The sequence below is a fragment of the Pterocles gutturalis genome, unplaced genomic scaffold (assembly GCF_000699245.1).
Source record: "Pterocles gutturalis isolate BGI_N339 unplaced genomic scaffold, ASM69924v1 scaffold53419, whole genome shotgun sequence".
Taxonomy (NCBI): Eukaryota; Metazoa; Chordata; class Aves; order Pterocliformes; family Pteroclidae; genus Pterocles; species Pterocles gutturalis.
Window position 1 is genome coordinate 1 of NW_010135236.1, and position 26,047 is coordinate 26,047.

The 26,047-nt window shown below is 37.2% G+C and overlaps 2 protein-coding genes across 2 annotated transcripts; one reads left to right on the forward strand and one right to left on the reverse strand.

Moving 5' to 3' along the window:
* Positions 1-457: 457 nt before the first annotated feature.
* Positions 458-4,869, forward strand: FFAR4 (free fatty acid receptor 4; the record flags this gene model as incomplete). The annotated part of the gene is made up of 2 exons (XM_010081801.1): positions 458-586; positions 4,404-4,869. Coding segments are annotated over 2 exons (534 nt in total), but the record flags the coding sequence as incomplete, so codon positions are not given.
* A 980-nt stretch (positions 4,870-5,849) lies between these two features.
* On the reverse strand, positions 5,850-13,102 carry RBP4 (retinol binding protein 4, plasma). The gene is made up of 6 exons (XM_010081802.1): positions 13,063-13,102; positions 12,758-12,893; positions 11,987-12,123; positions 11,721-11,827; positions 9,865-10,077; positions 5,850-6,051 (listed from the first exon to the last, which is right to left on the reverse strand). The coding sequence occupies exons 2-6, from the start codon at positions 12,884-12,886 to the stop codon at positions 6,038-6,040; spliced, it is 600 nt and encodes a 199-aa protein (XP_010080104.1). The 5' UTR covers positions 12,887-12,893; positions 13,063-13,102; the 3' UTR covers positions 5,850-6,037.
* Between the last annotated feature and the right edge of the window lie 12,945 nt (positions 13,103-26,047).

The following is a 26,047-nucleotide window of genomic DNA, read 5'->3' on the forward strand; positions in this document are numbered from 1 at the left end:
GAAATGCGCATCGGCTGGGATTTTTTTTGCATTCCCCAGTGCGGCTGGAAAATCCCCTTTTCAGCACACGGCCTGGGAGAGGTGCCCAGGAGCCTCTCTACAAAATGGCCATGCACAGATTTTTCTTCGTGATATTTTGAAATGCCTACAAAAATACCCCCAACATGACACTGAAATACACGATTAAGTATAAAGTCTGTAAGTTCCATTTTTAAAGTTGCTATTTGCATTTGATATGAAATTTATGGCAATATTTAGATTGTGGTCAACCCCTCTGTAACTGGGCTTTTAAAACCGTGAAGTGGTACATTAAATGAATGGCTCTTTTTGAGTGGAAAGTTTTCACAGACTTGGTTTAGTCTGCAGCCTTTTTCTCAGTAGGCATAGAGGGAGATAAGGACAACTTCGTAGTAAAAATAACTGTAAAATGTTAATTTTCTATGTTCTTTGTAAACAGGAGCTTCAGATTTGCACCTTGGTTTGGCCCAGCACTGAGGGAGAAATAGTTTGGGATGTGATCTTTGCCATTGTTTTCTTTCTAATACCAGGATTTGTCATCGTCATCAGTTACTCCAAAATCTTGCAGGTATGTTTTTCCTTTAAATTTTGTTACAGAACAAAGAGAAGTAAGCAGTAACTCACTAGGCATCAACATGTTGTCACTGAACAGAAATACACCTTAAGGGAATAGACATCATTTGCTCAGTAAATGTTAAGTGTGTGATGTAAAACAAGGCACTTCACCTGTACATAATAGCCTGTACATTGCAATAGGAATGTGCTTGAACAGCACATTACCAGAAACCCAACACAAAGTCAGTCTCAATTTCTATACAGTATTTAATACACTTATCCATTTATGTGCTGTTCATATTTAAAGACTGTCAATCTCCTAAACGCTAAAAGAGTCAGGCATTTGCAATAACTAAAAACTAGATTTTGCTTTCCTTGAGCATAAACTCCAGAGTCACAAGGGATTTGTAAGAAAGCAAAGAGTGACAGGGCTATAAAAAAATCAATCCCCTTTCAGATCTACAGGTTTTCTGCATGTATTTTTTAGTAGATAGATCTCGTTAGAATACACTTATTCCTCCATAATTGCAAACCTTGCAAACAAAAACTGTAAATTAAACACTCTGCTTCCACTTGCTTTCTGAGTGGATGTTGTTTAACTGCTGAAGTATAGGCTGAGACACCAGGTACCACAGAGTTTTAATCTATCTAGCAAGCATGATAATAGTTACCTAAATTCCTTCTAAAACATCAGATGTAATACCCCTTCCTCTTCCAGAAACAGAGTGAGAAAGGGCTAGAAATCTTCAAACTAGGCACTGCATAGTTTTTAGCAGCTGCCCCCAAAAGATTCTTGATTCCTGTATTAGGTAATTAATCTTTTCATACTATGTATAAGGAAAATCATAGGTTTTGGAAAGGAACCTCAAAATACACAGGTTATTGAGCAGGAAATTAACTGCTGAAATGCTGAGCACCAACGGGCTGTGGGTATGTGCACCAGAGCTGCACACAGATGTTTTGATGAACCCAGGACTAGAATCTGGGCTCTACATGTACTTGCCTATTGATCAGGCTTAAACTCATAGTCAAAATAATCAGCTGTTAGTTTCTGTACAGTCCATAAGCTCACTATAACATTGAGGTAAATACATCAGGTGGACCTCTTCTAGTGAAGTAAAGCACTTGCCTTTGCAACCTCATACTTGCTGTAGGCAAAGAACACACAGTAACCCAGTGGGGAGTCAGCCCTTTGAAAGAACTACAGGCCAAGGAATGCCACCGTCCTTGATCAGAAACCAGGACAGGAATTATGGTGTTCCTCTTGTCCTTAGAGACTTAGAAAACACAATAGCACATAGGGAGCCAGAAGCCCAAAAAAGTGTTTGGAATACTGGATCAAAACAGCCCCGTGCTGCCATGCTCACATTTCTCTCCCAAGCTGGTAACACAGATGCTATAAGATGCATTACCGTTTCTCCTGAACTGAAAAAGGCATGAGGCCCATAGCAGGATCCCATCTGTTATAATTGAATCTTCTTTCTCACACAGAGTTCCAGGAAGCAACCGGAACTCAGCTGGAGAATGTCTTAATCCCTGAGTCATTCCCAAGAACAGATTCACTCTCACTTTGTGAGAACACTCCATGATGCCAGTGCACACAGAGTACAATGCTCAGTGTTACTGGAAGCAGTTCAAAGCATTTATGTATTCAAATAACACAGCATCTATGATGATGATGATGATTCACTACAGATACAAGACCTCAGATTTGTTAACAGATGTACTCTACAAATGTATACTTTACAATTTAATCTGAAACAAGAGTATTATTTTTGTGTAACACTCTCCAGAACTCTGGCAAAAATGACAGAAGTTATGGTTTGTAATTAATTTATTTGGTTTTGCACTGTTCCCCCTCTCAGGCAAGACTTAGATAAGAGGCTAGAACTTGTTGTTTCTCTCACACACCACTCCTCTCTCTGCTGCAGGTACTTTTGTTGGCTCCTCAAAAGCCCCTGGCTCTTGGGCTGGGTCTGGGCCAGCTGGGCCCTGCCTGGGACCGGGGTTGGGGCTGAGGCTGTGGCTGTGGCTGGGCCCTGCCCAGGGCTGGGGCTGCACCACCGCTCCATGCACTGCGCCCCTGTTAAACGTGTAACAGAGGTGCTGATTGTCTTGCCCTAGGCCAGAGGTGGGTCTGACGTGGGAAGCTTCTAGCAGCTTCTCACAGGAGCCATCTCTGTAGTCCCTCCCACACTACCAAAACCCCACCACATAAACCCAATGCATGAGGACATTGTGTAGCTGTTTTGAACAGTGGAGTGTGAGCAGAGGGTACAGAACTTGGTCTTCCCACTTTTTTATTGGCAGTGGGTGTTAGTCCTTTGTACTTTATGAATCTTTCATTCTTACTAAGGCAGGTTAGGTGCTCTCTGGGAACAGCTCTTGGATCGGATTGCTTGGAGGAGTTAGCTTAGTTTCTGGATTCCAAATGGGTGCATCAGAAGATCATCAGGCTGGAATAGTTTTACATATTCAGAACATCAGAACTCTCTGCCACTTTTAAATTGGGGAAGCAGCTGATGAGACTGTCCCCTTCTCAGGCTCAGCAGCTGCTGAGAAGCCCATTTTTGGATCACAGGTTTTGATTTACACACCTATGTTCTGTTGAAATCTTTGGTAGATGTCTACATTCTTAATGAATGTTTATCCTAGGCCATGTATGTCTGTGACAAATTCAGAAAACTGCAGAAAGAATTACAAATTACTCAATATACATATAACCATTTTCATCCTTACCTGAACCAGGAAGATATTAAGTATTACTAGTATTAGCATTATCCTTCCTTTAGTCATTGCTAAAGAGAAATGTCACATATAAAAGCATTAGGAAGAGTCTAATGCCTTTTGACTTCCCTACTTAAGACACCAAATTGATCCAGGCTTTTGAAAATACCCCCGCTTTACCCATGTAGGGGGTAAAATGGCATGTCAGTTATTTAGCCTAAATGTTTGTTTGCTAAATATTTCAGTTTTATTTTACTTGCATCACATATGTGAATGTAATAGACTTACTGTGCTATGCCAGCTTCAGTGAAGACAGGGATGTAGAGCATGAGTTTTAGAGTTTCCCGCAAGCCACTTGGATTCAGTATTCTACCTAATGACAGATGATTCACACCCATGAATACTAGATTCCCAAACTAGTCATAATTTGTTTATTACATCAGGCAGTATTTTTACAAGACACAGATTTTCAAAGTGACAAAAGGATCCGTAAAATTTCAGGTTAGTTCATAGAAAGCAATTCTGATTACTGACCGAAAAAGTAAAAGTTTACACAAAATTTAACATCAAATCCCATTCAAATTTAAAACATATAATGATTTAGTTACGGTAATAAATTCATGCTCCTTCTAATACCTACTTTATAATAGCAGCATGGCCATAAGAGAATTGGATTGCGTTCCTTCTTGCACATCAAAAGGATTGTTAACTATGTTCCAATTTTCATTTGTGAAAAAAATCAATGGGTTTATTTAGATAGAACAAATGAGGTCATAATTTGAAGTTAATAGGATTTCATGAGTAATTAAAGCCCTGTTTTATGCTGAAAAGTATTTATGGCTGGTGGAGAGCCACGAGGAGGACAACCAGCTTGATTAATATTGAGGTGAGTTGACAGCTGAGAGAAAAAAAAAAAAAAGCTAATAAAGTGAGAATGTTTGACATGGAACCATTGACAAAAAGTAAAAATGGAATTCTGCGATGCCTTTTTTGCAGTCACTTTTCAAAACAGAAACATGATGTACCAAGATTTACTCTTGCACTTGTATGAATGTGTTACTTCTAGGTTTCAATTAAAGTTACTTTCATCCCTTTTACTGCAGATTACAAAAGCATCAAGAAGGAATTTAAAAGCTGGCTTGGCCTACTCAGAAAATCATCATATTCGTGTTTCCCAGCACGACTACAAACTGTTCCGAGCCCTTTTTGTGTTGATGATCTCTTTCTTCATCATGTGGAGCCCAATTATCATAATTATTCTTTTAATTTTAGTCCAGAACTACAAGCAAGATTTAAATATTTTTCCATCAGTTTTCTTCTGGATAATGTTATTCACTTTTGCCAACTCTGCTGTCAATCCAATTTTGTATAATATTGCCCATTTCAGACGTAAATGTCAGGAAATTCTCTGTTGTACAGGGAACCCTGTAAGGCATGGGACTGGTACAGAAACCACTGCAAGAAGAAGTAAACGTGAAGAACCAAAGTTGTTTTTCATTGCCAGATAATTTTTTTAAGTTTGAGCTGTGCCACACTTTAGATGTTAATGTCTACACTATTCAATGTTGAATAGGTCACTAATTTATAGTATTATATGCCAGAGAAGGAAAAAAAAAAAAAGCTAAATCTGTATTTTTAATTCCTGGATGTAAAATTCACTTGAATTCACTGCTTTGCCTCAGTAACATTTGGACAATTTAATCCAATGGATTGAATTCTCCAATTACACTGAAATAAATAGAATATGGCAGTGAACTTGGTGAATGTAAAATAGTTGAAATAAGTACTTACCCGATGAATTAATATATATGAGGGTATGTTTTTAGTTGGCAAAAATGTCATTAATTGTGATGAAGTTATAGTGAGTCTGTATCAAGAGGGCACCTGATCCATTTTTACTCTTATTTTCTACTGAGTAAGAGAGATCAACTTTCTAGTGAAAATATATAACCTCAGGAAGTATCTGCTCTTTTTTTTTAATCCCATTTGAAAAAGGTACGTGATTACATATTTAGATAACTGACTGCCTGAACATAGGTTTAGGCAGGCTAACCAATTTTGTTAAGGAACAAGATGATAAACATGTATTATCACCAAGTGAATGACCAATTTGGTTCCATCTCAAATTAAAAATATGGACATAATGCATGTTAATTTATAAATAAAGAATAAATAAATAAATGTTTACTTGTTGTGTCTAAAAAGCTCTTTAAAAAAGATCTATATTTTTATGTCTTAATAAAGTTAATCAGTGATATACAGGGTCACTGAAATTCCTTCCTCCTTTCTAAAATGCTATCGGGAATGATTCCAGTATTTCTTAGAAAAAAGATGACATTGTATTTAAAAAGAAATTAAAAGTTTTAGAAAGCAGATACATATATATATTTTTTTTTTAATTAAAACTCTTTTAGTCAGAAATTGAAACCACTAAAAAAAAGAAAGATTAAATTAATTATGTCACCAATTCAAAATAGTGCATTAAGATAACAGTTTACTAATAAAACCAATGTCTACATATATACAGATGTGCATACAAACAATTTGCATCCCCTGTAATCCAAGTTTATTAAAATGTTTCATTGGTTTATTAACAAGGTGAACTACCCAGCTCAGATAAATATACTCAAAATCTAGTGAAGCTGTTTAAAAGGTTTTCAAGAGAACACCTGATCAATGTGTTAACTTTACATCCATGGTGCTGTTACATGGTTTCTTTCCATAGTTTGGGATCTCCTTAAGAGCAAAATCCTGAAACACACAATAAACAAAATTCTGTTTTCCAACCACTTAAAATATAAAAACTTTTACCAAATTTAAAATGCTTAGATATCTAATTTCTTTAAAATTCTCTTGAGTCCAACAGTCAATTGCTTGTAATGATAATGCCAATACCTTGCTCTGCAGTTTATAATGCCAAAGAATTTTCAACTCGGTACAAAACAGGAATTAATCTAATCTGTTACACCTGTCGTAAGCATCTTAATACTTTGGCAAACAAGGTACTGGATAGATCAGTGATAAAAGTTATTTATGTACTTTAACAACCTTCAAATTATTTGCCTTTAAAAAACTATTAATTTAAGAATGTCTTTCAAGAAAATAAGAATCTCTTGACCTCCAAAACTTCTAACAGCAATAGTAAATTAGCTGAAGGAATATATTTAATTAAAAGTTTTTGCTTCTAGCAAATGCTAACAGCAGATTCAGCTTTCAGCTCTACTAACACGACATCATATTGTATTTACAAGTAGTCCTATTGTGATATCCATGCTCACATTGCGTAACTTAAAGCAACTTGAGCTATTACTCTGAGAGACTAAGAGTATCATAGCCTGATCCATATTTGGAAAGGAGCTATGATCAGAAATGCAATGTAAGTTACAGCCAAAAAACTCGTAATTTCTTAGGCCTCTCTTTTGCCTTAAAGAGCCAGTATACAAAGAACAGATATTTTAGATTTTTTTTTTTTTTCCATCAAGGTAAGTTTTGTACATCTATAAGTTTTTTTGGGGAACTTAATTTTTGAGTACAGAATTAATTTTAAAAGCTAATGAAAAATCTTTGGGAAATAAATTAACCTTCAAGACAGGCAGAGTATGCACAACTGGGAACAGATACAAGCCTATTCTTGCAGCATCTATTAATGTTAGTCAGAATTTTACCACAATGACAACGGAATGTAAATCAGTACAGAAAACTGAAGTTGGCTTTTTTTTGCTACTAATTCAGTAGCTCTTAGTAGCAGAATTAAAACTAAAGTAGCAACGCTTCCAATCCACACATAAGGAATTAAGTGACTTGTGTAAGCGTTTCTGATATAAAGCTTTCAATAAATGTTTTCTTCAATTTAGCTCACAATCATTCTCTCATTGCTAAATGTACTTGCTTTGCAGGAACTTTGGCTTAACGATGCTGGAAAATTCAGAATCAACTAACACTGTGGTAATTACAGGTCCTGGTCACAGTAAGGGGAAAATGCAAACTGCTGGCTTTAAGTTTCTTTTATACTTTGGTGCTGGGCTCATAAAGATAAACCCTGGCACAATCCTCAGTAAAAAGCATACAGTATTAAGGACCCAGGATATTATTTTTTCATTTACAAACATTATGGAACTCACAGTCTTATCAGACACTGCACTCAACACCTAACATCTAAATATAAATTAGGATAGCAGACAAAGAATGCAGCAGTCAGTGCAACTTGGTACATTTTTCTATAATAAACTAGAGACAGCATGATCAGCTTTTAAACTAAGGTTAGGAAGCCAAAGAATATTTAAAGCTGAACTTTCAAAATATATTTTTAGCTTTTATTTTCAAATTACACTATTGAGTCTATATTCTGTGAAAAACCACAAACATTCTACTATATACAAGTTCTGAGATATTTGAAAAGGTTATACCACAAATTATGAATAAATTAATATATCCAATTTTTCTTATTGGTTTATACTTTCTTGCAAAGATTGACAATACATTTATTGCCTTGCAAGACTCATATAGCGTAGAAATAATAGAAACACAGATTCCCTCATGCTGAATCAGACCAGTACTTAGACTAGCTCGATATCCTGAGTTTACAGCAGGATAGTACTTTCTCTGGGTTTGACAGAAATGCAAGGAACCACCGTAACACAAGCCACTCAAAGTCACAGCACAACAGCTGTATATCTACACTTTATCTTAGATTTAATACAAAAACATCCATAATCATCTCATTATTTTGTTTTCTCATCTTTAGAAATTTTTAATTTTGCTGTACTTCATTTGAAGAGCACTGAATGCAGCATTGAAAACAAGAACGTATCATCAATTTATATAGTGCACTGCTTCTTTTCTGTTCTATGCAATCATACACATCACTTGCAAAAGCCAATTTCATTTGCATTTATGATGTCTCTGGCTGCCTTAAATTTCAACTTTCTTTTGTGTTGTTTGCAAATTCTCATTCAAGACAAAAGTTCTATTTTCATTGTTGTCACACACTTTTTTGAGGTCACTAATCAGTATTCTGAACACCACCCACCTTAGCAGATCTTTCAGGCACCCTGTTATCAGCATACCTACTTTACAACATGGCAATATATTACTCTCTGTTTATAGATCAGATGAACAGGTAATAGAGCCACAAGAGCTGACTGTGCTCATCTGTTCTGACTTTCTTTATATACACAAAAGTTCCTTCAGTCAATCCCAGTTTATTCTAACATGTCATTTAGAAAAGCCTTTAATCTTGATTTTCAGATTTCAGTGATGAAGATCATACAACACCTCTTGGTAAACTGTTCCAAAGGTTAATGACCTTTGGAGTTAAACAAATGGCTATTTATTTCTGCCCTGAATGTGTCCAGTTTAAAGTTCCATCCATTTTAATTTATTATTCCTGTGTTTGTAAGTCCTTTATTATCCAATTCCCATTGCTTGTGTGGGCAAGCATAGACTTTGCTCAGGTCAGCCTTTAACCTTTTTCTGATAGGAAAAGATCAAGGTCTTTGAAGCACTCACTAGAGGACACATTTTACAAACTTTCAATCATTTTCTCTCCTCTTTGGAACTTCCAATTCATCCTCAGTACCCTTTCCAGTTACAATTACCATCAAACGTGACATAGCAAGCAGACCTATGCCAAGCACAAGACTCTCGTATGAGTCTGTAAATTCATCTGTTGCATCCTTGGTTTATGCATTCAAGAATCACATTAACTCTTCTGACCACAGCATTACATTTGGAGTTCACATTCAGCTGATTCAGCAGTCAAGTCTTCTGTAGATATCATGTCTTCCAGAATGTGAGGCAGTGGATAGGGACAGGTACACTATGATTTTATTTGTCCTAAAGATTCTGATCTGTCTTCTTCATTCTTTACTATGCCTCACTCTGGGTGCAATCTTCATCAGTAAGTACATTACATTGTCTTCGAGATCATTGATTAAAGTGGGATAATTTACCATTAGGCCTTTTCTAATAGCACAAGTGAGCTAATCTGTATCCTTCCCTGTGTTGCAAGCTCAGCCTGAATATATGTCTCAAGATAGGGTCATAATTCCAGTATGAGGGATATATCCCTCTTCCACAACCCTTTGTGGGGTTGGATCTGTGAGAAAGGGTCTGCTATAAGGTATCCTTTCGAAGACTTCTGATTTTCCTTTAAAGCTTTTTACGAAGAATTTTCAAATAAGTTTTTGAAAATACATTCTATTCTTTTCAACAACTATTTTGTTGAGAAAGGGAAAGAGTTCTGATTAAAGAGACACAACTTCTTTTTACAGCAACTATGAAGTTTATCCCTACTATGTTTACTCATACTACATTGATTTAATTGTTTTACAACTCCTCTAATTATTGTTTCAGCTGATGTGATATGTCACATAAAAAGCTATAGACCTTAGCTCTCCTTTGGATAAGAGAAGTTAGAAATAACTTACTACAAGCTCCAGTTTTCAAAAGACAAAATTACAGCCACTAAGACTTCATGGATTTGCTATTTAATGAACAAGACACTCCCAGTGCTTTAGTCATTAAACCCTGAAATAAAATTCTTCAGAAAAAAAATGTTCTTACCATTATGAACAATAACTCTGTATTTTCTATCCAAGCAGAGGTCTAGCTGCCTTTGTCTGACAATCTTCTGTGCCTCTGGAGGCAATCCCTTGGGGTCCCGGGAGAACACAAAGGAATAGCTATCAGCACAGGTGCCATCTTCATTTAGCTGGCGGCAGGAGTAATGAAGAGCATACGTATCATAATCCGTGTCCACTACCCAGTGATCATCATCTGGAAGAAACCATAGCAGAGCAGTAAAGTTGTTAGAGACACAAGTAAAATCTAGTAAATCTAAAGAAATGGTTCCCATAACTCTATAAAGAAAATGATATGATGAAAATTAGTATGAATGATAACAGGTTAGCTCTTAGTTTATTCCACTGTCCAGTATTTAATTCCATGTTCGGGAGGAGTTGTTTTTTTTTTAAAGAAAATAAGCGTATTTATCAGGGACAGTGATGGAGAGGAGGAGATGGTTGGCACCACTGCTTCTGCTCTATTGTGGGCACAGAACAAGAGCAGCATGAAATAATTCTAATAAATGCCTTGTAAATCCATGCCTGAACATAATTACAAAATGTGGCAACAAACACAAAAAAGAACTGTGTATTACAGTAGCTACCATGAAGTACAAATAAAATTTTCTTATTTTAACCAAAAAAGGGGAACAGTCAGACAGAAACTAGTTTAAAAAACTAAGAGAGAAGTTAAATGTGCTCTTGGTCGTGCTAGTCCTGCGCCAGATTACTCAAAACCATAACTATTTTCCTACCAGGGCTGTTACTTAAACTGTATTTTTAAGGAAAAAGATTATCATACAGTTTCTATGTGTGTTAGAAGTGTATTTGCTACAAGCTCTGTCATAAACCCTCTTCTCAAAACACAATTACAGGAGAATTCTTAACTATTTAGCTATGTAATCTGATAAATACCTAGTCACACAGACACCCTGTGCTAACAGAAGTGATCCTAGGTGTTTGCAGTAAAAAGCATCATCTCTGCGCCTTCCTCTCCTGGAGCAAAAGATCCTCCCTTGTACTTCCTCAGCACTGGTGAAGGCAACACTGTATGTTCCCTTCCCCATCCCCCCTGTGGGTGGGGACCACAGTTTTTAGCAAGGTAGAATCTGGGGTCAGCCAGCAAGCTGAAGTATCCATGAAAACATGATTCAGCAGCATGTTGTGAGAACATTCAGTAACAATTTAAGAGCAATTGGCATTCAAAGCATTCCTGGTGTTTTTGGAGAGAATGGCACTCCACTTTCAAATTTCACATGCTTCTCTAGGAAACAATCCATGAAAATGTCTTGAGCTACAAATTTCTGAATCTCTGCTTGGCTCAGTAAACTAATTTTGCATAGGGCGTGACAGATGACAGGAAACCGTTAATATATATATACTAGATCATTTTTTGTTTCTTAAAACAGAGAAATCTCTATGTTTGCAGACACGAGACCAAGCAAAATAACAATTGCAATATCCTCTTCTCTGCTCGACCAAGTCTGACATTAGGCTTTTCAGAGAGAACAGAGGCACCTGGTAACTGAGTCCTGAACAAAAACAAGACTTAAAATTATTTCATCTGCCTTTAATTTCTTTCCAAACTGTGACCTTCAGTTATATGGTTGGGTAACAAACAAAAGAAATACAAAGATATACAAAGGCCTGGTCTTCACCTGTTTAAAGAAAGCCAACCGGCTGTTCCATATAAAAGTAATGATTGCCTTGTTCACATTAAGGCTTTCCTGTATGATAGTTACTACTTGTTCTAAGTGTGTTTACGAAATCCAACACTACTTTTTCCTTTGCCAGCACGGATATACAACATAACTAAGTTCCCAAGTAGTTCTGTATCTTCTAGAGCTAAGTACTCACTTCCTTTCTGCAGAAAAGAGGCAACACCCCAGTACTTCATCCTGAACTTCGCAGGATCCTCTGTGTCAGTGAAGGAGCCAATCATGTCAGCACAGACATCCCAGTTACTGTAGCCAGAGGGAAAGAAAACACCATATTCAAACCTAACAGCACAGATTCAGTGTGACTCTGTGATTAGCATGGGGAGAGCAGGTAGGATTAGAGAACCAGTAGGTGAAGCAGAAGCTTAGGGAAATGGAACAAGAGGAAGATTGCAAACAACTTACTTGAAGAGTCTGACTCTGCCCTTTGCAGTGGCAGTCATTTGTCTATTCCCATCTACGTTGAACTGGGCTACTACGTTGTCCTGCAGAAACAGCCCCTCAGGATCTTTTTTTGCCATGGCATACCAGATGCCACTGTACTGTGAAGAAATAAGAAAGGCTGCCGTTAGACCTAAAAGTATGGAAAACATTACAAACAGACATTACAAACTAGGGGAGGTGACAGAGGGGAGGACATGAAGATCTTTGACACCATGCCTCAAAGTTGTAACTAAGAAACAAATTTAGCTGTTCCAACAGCATAAACCCACCAATATGTGCTAGTCCAGCCAGGGTTTGTGAAAGAATCAACATTTTTGGTATCTCATTTGTATCTGCAGTTCTCCAGAATTTACAACACAAAATTTGTTGGCAAGAGGATAACAACTGGCTGATCTTCACAGATCTATGTATAAATGTTTTTTCCTTGCAATGACATCTGAAAACACCAGAGTATTAATTTTTCATAGCAACAAGCAGGTCACTACACTCCTTTTCTGTTCAGACCACACAGTTTGAGACTAGTCTGCTAAACCTCAGTTTCTGTAGTATTCCTTTATCAGATGCATCAGGATCCAGTGTCTGTGGAGACATGGGCAACATCACACACTTCTTTTTCTCAGGATTGCAGTCTGTGACTTTGAACATGTGAATACACTGGCACTACTGAATGCCAGATTTTGTAGCCTGGGAAGGGGATTCAGGCAAGACATCAAAGATCCAGGAGAGATTTACCCTGGTCTTGTTGAAGTTCTCCTTGACTTTGAAGCTGCTTACTCGGCAGTCCCGCTCTGCCATGCTGCTGCCCAGCAAGGCCAGTGCCAGCAGGAGCAGCCAGGGCAGAGCTCTCTCCATGTGGGCCATCCCGTCCCTGCAGCAACAGCAAACAGAGAATAGCATCAGAAACAGGTTCTGTCACACAAGAGGGGAAGGGAGGAAGACAGCCCTGATAGGTCCCCAGGGCATTATGCAGCCTTCCCTGATGCACGGGCAGGCTAGGCACCCAGTTGTTCCCAGCCCACCACAGTAGGGTCCCTTACAGACAGTGCTGGTCCTTGGAGCGTCCTGGAGCCCAAGTGTTGATGGCAGTGGCGGGGCACCCAGACAGGGAATGCTTTATGTAGTCCTGGGGTTTTCGCAACTCCCTGAGGTACAAAGTCAGCATTGGAGGGAGAGTAGGGAGGTGGGTTGATGCATGCTGCAGGCTGGGGCCCCTTCACAACAGCCTCTTGCATAACACCCATGGGCTCAGGTGGTCTTTGACCCCGACCTGTAGCCAAGCAGGCGCTAGGATTAAATGCCTCTTTTTGGTTTTCCTAACTCAAAGGCAGAGCTCACATCTGGGGGAAGGGGTGTGCACATGTGTGGGAAGAACAAAGGAACAGAGAGGCACCCCATCTTTGCACAGGGGAGAGTAAGCTGCCTCCACCTCCTCTGTGATTTTACACAGTGCAGTCCAAAGTCCTTCTTACCCAATGCGCTCAACCCAGTTACAAGGTGCAGACTTGTTTTCTCCACCTCCTCCCCAAATTCTTGTCCTCTCTTCCCCTGGTAAACAGTGGCAAACATCATACTTGCAAGTTTCTGCTAATGAAAGCCTGGTCATGCCAGAATCTATTCAAGTCCTCATGACCTGATTCCTGTTGTTTCCCAAAGGCTGGCTTGGGTGCTAAACCATTTCATTATCAGCTCCCAAAGACAGGAACTGGGGCCCTGCAAATCTTCAGGAAGGCAAAAGAGCACTTCTGTGTGGTACTGCAAAGGTAGCAGGATGTATGTGTGGCCTGCAAATACCGAAATGCATGTACGCACCACATCTGGCCTTTTTGACATCAATATTAAATCAGAGCTTCCAGAATTTATATTCTGTTTCTGGCAAACTGTTTTCAGTTATATTGACCATTATTGTTTTCTCCTGTCCAGGCAAGTTTTGCTGCCTCTCAGTCAATATTTGTTCTATAGTTTCAACATCTTTAGGAAGCATTAGAGAAAATCTGTTAATTATTTTCTAGACATGTGACTGGAGCAGGATAGGAATGATTGTTACCAAGAGAACTAATTCACCCACTTTTTTCACCTCCCAATTTTGAAAGAATAAAGGCAGAAGCCTGGTAGTTGAAAGGTCTGTGTTCATTACTTTAAGAATTAAGCAGAAATATAATTTAAATATGGACATACTGAGGTAGTATTAAAAATATTTCTGTAGTAGCTGATGTACAGAATTAAAACTATTTACTCAGCATGGCCTTTCCTAGAAATCTACTTCAGCCTCCTATTCCCTTCATATACTGATAGAAATATTAAACTTTTTACTGTTGCTGCCCTTTGCAATCTTTTTCATATGTAATACAAACAGTGGCACAGTCTGATTTATCTCTCATTCTTCTCTGCTTTGTGTTGGAGCCTTTTTGCATGGAGATTATGTTTTTGTTCACTTTGTCAAACATGAAGTGCTCAGGGCAGTTCCAAGTCTGCTCTGAAGCCTTTGATTCCTTGGGTAACATCAACACTAAAAATTCCATTATGTTTAATATTAAGCTTCTATTTGGAGTAAAGAACATATTAAACACAGGTAATCAGAAAGGTTGATGCGTCTCAATTGTGCTCATGCTTTCAACAATAGTCTTTCAATAAGCCAATATTTTCATTTTTAAACTGAGATCAAGTTTGCTAATTCCCACAGAGACTGAAGAGAAACAGCAATCTATATCCCTCTGGTGGCTTTTAGAGCCTTGCTCCAGCCCCTGGCATGGTGATGCCAGTTATAACATCCATTTTTACAAAACTTTTACAAAACACTTCCTAGTCTTAATATATTAATTCATCATCCTTGCAAGATCAAAATCAGCATGGACTTTCTTTGTTCAGTGTCTCATGGCCAACAGTAAGAAGAAGGATTATAGCTTAATCTATAACTTTTAAATCTATTACTTTCTTTAATACCAAAGAAAACAATTATTTCGTTATTCTCTGCCAATTTGTGAAATTTTATTATTTCTAAGTTTGTCCTCTTCAAAAATCTGTGTACTGCTTTATATTCCCGGAGAGTTTCTTTCAGGATCAGATCTATTCCCATAAAATTATGTCAATAACATAATTATCCATGAAAATTCTACGGCAGAGGTTTTCAAAGGAGTCTAGAGTCACTCATCCAAATTAATCAAAACCTGATGAGATTTGAGCACTTCTGAAAATCTAGGTCAGTAGTCCAGTTATACTTACTGCATGTTGTCCTCAGCAGTTTTACAGAGAGGAGACCAATCCATGTTCCACTGAAACAAAAATTTATTTCTGTTAATAATTTTTAATAGGGTCAGTTCTGAATATGTGCAAGAGCCATTACAATCTCTTAAATTAATCTGAGGTCATCAACAAAACCAAATCAGAAACATAGTTTTGTATTAGCTATGGCACAGCATTTATTTAATTGTGTGTCTCCACTGATCTCTGCAATGTTTGGCAACTCATATCTGGCGGAGATGGCTGGCAGAGTCTTAGTAATTACAACTTTTAATTCATTCAGCTCCTCAAGTCTGGGATTTCTACAAACTCTAGGCAATGCCTCAGAAAACTCTTCTTTTGGGCTGTTATCATTGTGGATTTGTGGGAGCGCAGCTACAGTGAAGTCACACCAGTATTTCCCAGTCAGATTTCAGCAACTGCAGAAGAGGATCTGGGCAAGTCAGTACAGTTTGAAGGTTCCATAGTAAAAGTCTGGCTCTATGCTTCTTCTGGTTTAGTTATACTTTCAACTCTGCCTACCTGAGACACAGTTTACATTAATGAAGTCCTTTCACGAATACAGCTAAAGCACTTCTTCAGTTCAATGAGACAAGCTTTTCAGGCAAAAAGTCTCCTCTGTTGTCAGTTACATCTAGACAGGGAGTGTATTGGAGGAGGGATGGAGGGTTACTGGCAGACTAGCATCATTATGGCAATTCAAGGGTGAATTTTTTCTCAGTCCTAACAGATGTAGCTATGCCAGCACAACTATGTAAGCTCATAAACAGTGTAAACTTTGCCTCACTTAATCACCATTTGGATTGACTTGGGCTATGGGTTCGGTTGAGGAATTGATGCCAGCAAGTAATCGTCATCCAGATCTTTGGAACCTGGATATACCCCTTGCAGATTTGTACTTCTCATGCAAACAGAAAGGAACAGCATTTGGGCCAGAATTTCAATTGATTCTGAGAGCAATGTGTATATATCAAGTCAATGGCAACATATGGTTGCTGGGTTCAGGGAAAGCTCAGACAATTAAATTTAAAAGAATTATTAAACTATTGATAACACATAAATGTGCAAAAAACCCTCTGTGTAAAGAATACATTTACAAAACTTGTGCTAAGTTCAACACCAAGCTTCATAAATTTCATATATGACTTTCCATTTTGATGTTTGAAGCTGGCAGCATATTTTGAATATTATAGAAAGCGTTTTAAAAGTTTGGGTTTTTTAACCATATTTAATCAACGGGGATAAAGTCTTCTAACTTTGAATTTTGCCAAGAGGACAAAAATGGCACTAACTTCAGGCAGTGATCCTGTGACTGAAAAATTTTTTACATTAATAGCCTATAAAATTCTGCAATATTTTCCATTGGGAATATTAACAGAAAATATACAGAAAAGGTCAGATTTTCAAAGGAAATAGCAGAAAAAAGCTTTCATTGTAGGAGTTATTTTAGTTTCATTTATGACTATAATAAAAAAGAAGGAACGAGTCAAATGTCTGTTTAAAACATTTTTAACGCTGCCACACTGAAGCTTTAAATATTAAAAGAACTAGAATTTTATTTGTGATCATGCAAATAAATCTAGCTCTTAGGAGAGAGCTGGCTCAAAGAACTGGTAACAGGAAATGGAGCATTGATTTCCACCCGGACTGCATATAGATTGAAACGTTTTTTGGTGTCTTCTTATGGCTATTTATATATAGAGTGCCATTCACAAACATGGGTACCCATTAAACCCTTAGAGGCAGATTTTGCAGTGGGATGAATGACTGCTGTGTGCCCAGAGAGTGGATCCAAGTGCAGCCACTGCCCTGTGGAACCAGACTCATATTGATAAGTGACAACAAATGGCATGAGCTGAGCCAAGGGGCTCCGTGTACTTTGTAAGGGACAACTGTGTACACTGTCACCATCACAACTGTTCCCCTTGGTGGCACTCTGAGTACAGAGGTCAAGGACAGAATGGAATGGAAAAGATTTGCCTTTGCACCATGCCAGCCTCTGTGCTACCTGTTTTTGGAATTTAAGGACGTGATGTTCTGCTTAAGGAGTAAATTTACAGTGAACTCTTTATAAACAGTATTTAAACAAATGCAGTTTAAAATGGTACCTTTATTCTCTTTAGCAAACCTTTGTGAGGGTTGTGATTCTGAATTGAAGTGTTTTTTCTAGATGTATTTCTAAAATAGAAACAACTTGAAATGAAGATGTGAAGTTTGACAAAAGGCTGGCCAGCCTGGTGAGAACTTTAAACTATGAATGATGAAAGACATGGACATCTTGGAGCAAGTCCAACAAAGAGCCATGAAGATCATTGAGCAATAAGAGAATCTGACTAAAGGAGAGGCTTAGAGAGCTGGGACTGTTCAGCCTGAAAAGAGCTCAGGGGGATCGGGTCAAGTGTATAAATATCTGTCAGGAGGGTATGAAGAAGACAGTCAGACACTTCTCAACAGTGCTTAGTAATATTCTCAATAATTAAAAATGGTCAGGTAACCTAAGATCACCAGGGAGTAAATGTGAGAGTGGATGAGATTAAAAGGCTGCTGTCGTTTGCTCAGTCAGTATACTAAAATTCATGCCAAGCTACCAAGAAACCCATGTTCATGGTCACAGCTACAATGCATCTGGCAACCCCGGTTAACCCCTTCTTGCTAGGCTGGCCATTTACTTTAGGAACTCTCCTCTAGAAGCTGAAATCTCTGTTGACTACTTATTTCATGAACCCCCAGAACTAATAATTCATAGTTTTAAGGGACCATGAAGATTTGAAGCCATATGTAAAAAGCAGCTAACTTACTATCTTCAGTATTTGTATTTTTTAAGATTATGTTTGTAAGAAAAGGGACAGAAAATTATTTTAAAAGAAACATAAAAGCTGAGATTGTTTGTGAAGGTCCCCAAAACATACCAGACCAGTGACACCAACACATTTCAGTGACAAAAACTGTGTTAGGGGCACACAGTGCCTGTTGTAAATACCTACAGAATGGATTCTCACAACCTAATAATTTAGAAAAAAATCAACAATATTTTTTAATATTAACTTCTTGGATTATACATACTTATGTCCAAAGTCTAGACAAAATTATCCACATCAAAAGCCATGCAAGTGAAATGAACACATTTGATCTGTGTTTCTTCAGATAATCTTAACTGAATGAACCACATCAGCTGCTATGAAGATAGACATAGATGCTCACATACAAACACTGAGCTGAACTGGGAAACCTTATAAATACCTTTGACATTTACGTGCTGCTTGAATCTATTTAAATAACTACGTCTGTCAGTTATCCTTCTTAGGAGTTTCCATGGGCTCAGGAATGGTCTGCTACTAAGAACTACTCCATAAATAGTTTGATTTCCGTAGTAGCTATGAACGTCAAAGGCAAATGACATCATATGTATTAAAATCACAAAGCACATATATTTCTGATATTCTCTGAAATTAAATAATTTGAAAAATGTAGCACCCAGCTCATCATGTTTTTAAATCAAACCACTTCAGCATGGAAAAGAATCAAAGCCAAATGCCTATTATTTTTGCCTTTAGAAGTGAAAATGACTCTACGAGGTTAGTCTCCAGTGTTAAACATCCATGCATATAATGGATCCTACATTAAAATGTATATTCTTATTAGGTGATCTTATTAAAAACTTGCTAGGAAAGATGATACCAAATCATGTTTGAAAGTGCCAGAAATGTGAAATAATTTTTTGTTATAGTTGCATATAATAAACCTAAACACAAATGGGAATTAGAATTACTAAAGATAAAATGTTCAATATCATGGAAAATTAGAGTAAAAGAGGTAGAACAGAAAAGAAATGTCTTATTTGAGTACAGAAACTTTAAAATTCGTTACAAGGTTAATGCTCCAAAATGTTTAAATGCTCTAATTTACAATATTAATTAAAATACTAATATGAGAAAAATAAAAAAAACCCCATCAATACAAATGCACTGTGTTTTCCTAACTCTAAAATGAGGACTTCCATAAATGTAAGGTACACTTATGTACCAAACTTTAAATTTCTATCAAATCCCTTCAACTTCTTGGTTTGCCTTAATTATTCATGTTTAATCAATATTTGCATAGAGTTCACGATGAAACATAATTATTAACATAGCAATTGTTGAAAAAAAAACCAACTTAACTGTCTTCCAAACATAAACTTTGTAAAGAACTTCTGTTGGTTTTTGATACTTCTTTCTATTTCATTTCACAAACAGTTTACAGAGCAAGAAGGCAATTGTAAGAGTGGATCTAAATTAAGGAAAAAAAATGGATTGTTTAAGAATTATGATAGGACAACCCAGCTACATCTGAAATATTTTGTTACAAAGAAAGATTTATCACCTTGCAGTAGTACCTAATTAAGATATGATCTTTATTTGTTATCTCAAAGTACAAATAGTGTAATTTATCATTTGTAAAAACAGCTGTGCATGAGGGACGTTTGGTGGAACCATTTAGGTGGCCTTATATATTTAAAGAAATGAGCACACATTATAATAAAATTATTAGCTTACAAAACGTTAACCCCCCAACCCCTCAACCCCCCAACCACCAAATAAAACAGTGTCACTCTGTCAGGTTGCCTCTGCTGACTTGCTCTCCCTCCAGAGGGTGACAGGCTTCTCTATTTCATAGAGTTAATGTAATCACAATATAAAGAACAACTGATGTTTGTAAAGCTGGTTTCTCACATGTGATAAAGATGAATGTGCAAATCTTACACAGAATATACTTTTCTAGAATGTTTTAGCTGGGCGTAAGACAGATCCTCTATAGACCCTTTCTACTTCAAAGAAACTACTATGTAGAATGTTCCAAAGTCAGTAAGAAAATATGACCAAACAAGTAATGCAAAAAAATGTTTCTACTCCTTTGTAGTAGTATTTAATTGGAGCTCTCTTCAATATCCTCTTTTTTTAAAGAGCAGCATGAGAATATTGAGCTACAAATCAGGAAGATGACAAATTAAGATAAATCTTTTAAGTCTATGTGTAAATACATGCAAAATTATTTTAAAGTCTCTATTGCTTTTATATGTATTGACCAAATATGAAGAAAAAACTATTCAAAGACTAAGACATATATGCATTTCTTCTGCTGTTTTCTTATGAACCATACACGCATACAATGGTGAGAACATCTTGCTGTGCTGCTATTGCACAGTACTGCCACAAAGTTAGTATCACCAGTTCACACTTGTAAAGAAGGTGCTGCAACTCATACAGCCACTAGTGAGGGTCCTATGCTGCTCCTCAGGCTGCTGGGGGTAAGTAACCCAGCCAGAGAAAAGGAATCAGGCCAGAATGTGCCCATATTGTGCTAAATTTCATATGCATTTTTAAGCCTTTATGGCAAGTGCAGTCGGGCAAAAATAAGTATCTTACACAGTCTTTCGTATCACAGAGTGAAAACTAACGTACTGAGTTAGCTGCCCTTAAAGACCAATCTCTGACCTGTTCGTTGTGCATGAGAGAATCAGTGTCAGTTGCTCATGTTGATTGTTTTTGATCTGTTGGTAGAAATGGATGTTGACACACTGTGGCCTTTGGGAGACAAATAAAGTTGTACTTTGACAATTATTATTTTCAAATTAAGAATCACCAAAGGGTATATAGTCTATTTTCCTTATACTAAGAATGTCTTTCTGCTCCGTGATCAATGTGGATGCCACAAATAGAAATAAGATGAATTACATTGCAGCCCATGCACTGTGCTGAAATTCAGATCTGTTTCAATGAACACAGGTAATTTACTCTCATAGTAGGTGCTCAGACTCAGCTTTCTCATTCACATAACCCTGGGGTGTTTGCTCCTAAAATTCAACAGAGTTTTCATCATTCCTTTTCTATTAATGTGAGTAATGCTGAACTTCCAATGGTAGGAAACTTCAAACACGTTATAAAGCTACAATCAGACTTAAGATTCCCTCTTTGCCTACTGTCTGGCAGTTATTATAATTTTTCTGCTATTTAAGAGAGCAGAGATCTCCCACTTTTTCTGAAGAAGGCATGGAAGAAACTACATTACTTGCAGTACCCTGTCTGGTTATTTATGCTTATAGATTATTTATGCTTATAGAAAATTATACTGCCTCCTGATCTCAATTTGAATTCAGGCCATTTTATGATTTTACTCTTTCATGTAGACTATCTATTTTTGAAAAAAAGTTATACATAAGTCATATCTGGCTGTGCTGAGTCAAATTCTAATTAGTCTACTCCATCTTCACCTGGGTGAATCACTTGAACAAGCTCAGACTTTTGTAAGGTCTTTAGATTTTGTTTTATGCATATATAGCTTCATCATTATTTACTTTTAGTAATCCAATTTCCATCATCTCCTGACTATTTTGAGGAAAACTGAATTTTGCAGTTTTAAAATTTTATCTCTAACATTCTGGTTTCCCCCCCTTAAGTACCTCTCACAAATACACGTGTATGTCTGTGCACATGTATAATGTGGGCTAAGTATCTAAGTGGAATTCCTCCTATTAAGTTTCAATGGGAACTTTTTTGTCTGTAGTACAGCATACATTCTTTGATGAAGGAGATAACATACAGGTATACATATCTACACATCAGACAATTTTATAAGGTCCAAGAATTAACTGGTTAGTTTAAAATGCTAAAATGATTCCCTTAGGATTTATGAGATAAGAATGCTCAGGGGTTTAGTGTCCTGACATCTCTTTAATTAGCGGTCTCCAAGATCTCACTCTAAGAAGATGCTAAGCCAGTGCCTTCTGTCATATCTCAAGAGTTTCAGAAGGCTTGGGAGCCACAGAGGAAGGTGAATGTACTGTGCCTGTGAGCTGTACAATATGTACAAAGTACCATTTTCTTACTAGTATCAAGTTAGGACTTCTTGCTACCACTCCTGCTTTGATGGTGATGCACTTCTAAAAGAAATCCTAAGAACAATCCAGCAAAAATGGGTGAGGTAAATAAAGATGCCGTTGAAAAATACTTGGAGAACAACCCCCAGTTTGCCAAGGAATATTTCGACCGAAAAATTAGGGCAGAAGTGCTGGGAAGTATCTTTAAAGTGAGCCCTGGAGATGTGAAGGAAGGAGTCAGCTTCAAAGACATGTCCCGGCTGGAGGAGTGTAACATACTTTTAGAGTTGCTAACAGAAATCCAGGATGAAGGAGGCGTTATGGAAAAGATAGTGCACAAGGCCCTGCAGAGGCTGTCACAGCTCCTGGCAGCTGATCGCTGTAGTATGTTTGTTTGTCGTTCCCGAAATGGTACTCCAGAGGTAGCCACCAGGCTTCTCAATGTCACTCCAACTTCCAGCTTTGAGGAGAATTTGGTGAATCCAGACAATGAAACTGTTTTTCCTCTGGACATCGGGATAGCAGGATGGGTTGCTCATACTAAGAAGTTTTTTAATATACCTGATGTGAAAAAGGTAAGTGATTTCTCTTGGGGAATGTGCCTCTGTGCATTTGCATGCTCATCTTCTTCCACAAGGCTCGTGGTACAGCGTCATTGACTTCAAAATCATCCCAGAGACAGAAATCCAGACCAAAAAAATGAGAAAAGCAGAAGCAGAATTTGCTTAAAATCAAGTAAAACCACATCATGTAGCCTAGGAAGGTATTTCCAGTATCCTTGCACAACAGTTGTAATGTAATTTACTATAGTAAGGGTGGAGAATATTTAAGGGACCAATAAGTACTTATGTTTCTGTTGAACGAGGCAGGCTCCTATTCTGTTTTCCAGTATGGGCTTGCAAGTGTTCTCCCTTATCATTGTGTGCTGCTATACATACACTTCTGAATATAATTAATTTGCAACTTTTGTAATGAGGATGCTTCCTTAGAAGTACGTGAATGAAGCCAGATGAAGATTATGTCAACATATACATTCAGCTTTAAGTCTGTCTTTGAATTTAAAATAGCTCCAAGTTTTGAGTCTGTCCAGATCCAGGGCTTTTGTTCAGAACCATCTATAGAAAAATATTAATGAGACAGAACTGCTCTGGCATTTTCGAAGTTCGTGTTGAATATACACAGAATCGAACCTTCTTTAATTATGGTGATGATAAGGGTTATTACAAATGTTAATTAAAATTATGAGTAACCTAACAGAAATTAAACGTGCATAAATAAGAACTGCTTTAGAAAATGCTCTGAAATACATGGGGAAACATAAATGTGCTTTGATTGTTGTAGATTTATTTAAAAATAGCTAACCATATGTTACCAAATGGTGAAATCACCTCTTTTTAGTCTTACATGGAAAAGCTCATCATAATCAAATGGTGCTAAGATAATTATACAGGATGATAGTCTGGCTTCTCAGTATTTCCTACACAGCCAATTTAAAATTCTGAGCCATTTTAGAGACGGAAACCACCTCAGTGTCCTAAGCTTAATGTAAATATTAAAAATCTTTACATACTGCAGTTATCTATGTTTTCCAGGAGGTAAACAAAAAAATAATGTATTTTATCATGTAAAAAGTTGGCAGGCATAAAGAAATAAAGGACTACTTTTAAAGCTCAGAAACAAATGAAAATGTATATATGTGTGAAAAGAACGTTCCAATATATAGTAAACTACCTCAGATGTAAGTAGGACTCATGGGAACAAATAGAAGAATGACTGATTTGAGAAAACAAATCAGTTGATTTTTAACTGACCACTAAGATATCTTCTTCAATGGCTGCTGTTCTGACAAGAAGCATCTGATTTATTGCCTCTTACCACCACATGGGGAGATTGGAGGATAATCCTTCTAAATTCATAAGGCTGATTACATGAGAAAAGATCAGGAGGATCAAGAAAGATGTGCCTTCTATCAGACATTGCACTTCTCCTTAATATAATTATGTGAGAGGTGACTAGAGCAGGGCTGCCCAAATATTTCTGTGTTTGCAACAGGACTTGTTTAAAATTTAGTGACAAATGTAATTTAAATATGCTTAAATATGAGAACCTTTCTGTCCATCTAATCCTGCTAGGTCTACATTTTGCACTCATAAATTAATTCATGTCAGCTGAGTATCTGCCCAGGTATTATTCAATCATTCTAAGGTAATCTTTACTTATGCATCCATTTACTCTCTAAGTATTACTTAAGTGTATGCCATTTAAAAATGCAGTGAAACCATCGTATTATCAATCCACATTTGGTAACTAAATGTCATCAAAACATTGACATTTTATAAGTTAACTGCAAAACTCACAGAGACTTCTCTAGGACAAAGATTTGTTATTTAAAAACAACCTTGAAGGTCTCAAATGTGTGACCATTTCCATTCTATTTGTAAAAAAATCCACACTGCTTACACAGGGAAAGCTCCCACTAATGTTACCAGAAATTTTATCTCTGTAAGGACCCCAGAACTGCAGCTTTAGTCAGTAACATTTAAGAAATATAATTAGTCTATGGCAGCAGAAGTAGGCAGCCACTGAAGTCTTTATCACATTTTTGAAAGGATAATTATTTTTTAGATCACTTTTTATGCACTTCACTCAAACTAGATTGTCTGATATCCAAATCCTGAGCAAAAAAAAATACAAGCAGAGTTAAGCCAGAGAGGAATTTTGCCCCTACTGCCTTGTCAGAATACAAAATACACAATGAATAATCCTAGGTGGCTCTAGGACTTTAAAGATGCCATGTCTAACCACTTTCTATTGTTGATGCAATCCATATCCAAACAGCATAGTGTTTTTTAAGTACATGACAACATTGACAAACCCACAGTGAAAACATTTTCGTGCTTCAATCATCACCCCTCCATAACAAGAGTGAATGTAGTGAAAGATCAGAACAGCAATAAATCACTGAAAAAACAGACTTCACTTTTAGTGCCTGGTAGACACTTCTTTGTGGATTATCTCCTTCTTCATCCAGGAAAGGTACCAATAAACATGAGGAAGCTCCTCATCCCGACTAATGCTTCAGAAAAGAAAAGCAGAGGAAAAGATACAGACCTTCCATAATTAACTTAGTAGCCGGAACAGTCTCCCCGCACAAGATTATGGACCTGTTGACTGTGAAAGCTAATAGCATTTAATCCAGGATTTAATAGTAGTGAGAAATAGGAGACCAGGGAGGACAGACCACTACTCTAATAATTTGCCTCACATTATTCCGAGGGTCTGGCAGATTATGTGACTCAAATATTCCAAAGTAAAATACTAGACTGTATAAATTTGGTATGTCTATTAATATTCTTTAAATATTAACTGATAACATTGATAACATTTACAACATGATAAATAAGAGTACAATTATCTTACAATTTTGCTAAGGCATTATTTCAAAATAAAACTAAGAACTGAGAAATAAAAATATAAATAGGAACTAAAAACTTCTCCCTGGAGAAGAGAAGTCTCTGGGAGACCTTACTGCGGCCTTCCAGTACTTAAAGGGGGCTACAGGAGAGATGGGGAGACACTCTTTATCAGGGAGTGTAGTGATAGGATGAGGGGTTAGATCCATAAAGGAACTCAAATGTTCTGATCCTGAAATAACAAGCCCTCATTATTGGAGGTCCTGCACTGGAATCCACAACCCCTACCGATGTGAAGAAACAGTGTGGGGGGATTCTGGTGCTTCCAACTCACGTTAAGCAGCCAGAGCAGTGATCATTGTGGCACCTAATTTAACCACTGGAATCCTATGATACAAAACAACTTAAATACATCTTCACGTTGCACTTGCATCGTCCTTTTGTAAATTGATCCAGCGTCAGTTTGCATGGGTTTTGTTTTTTCTGGGAGCTCTGCTTCTCTTTAATGCAAGGGTA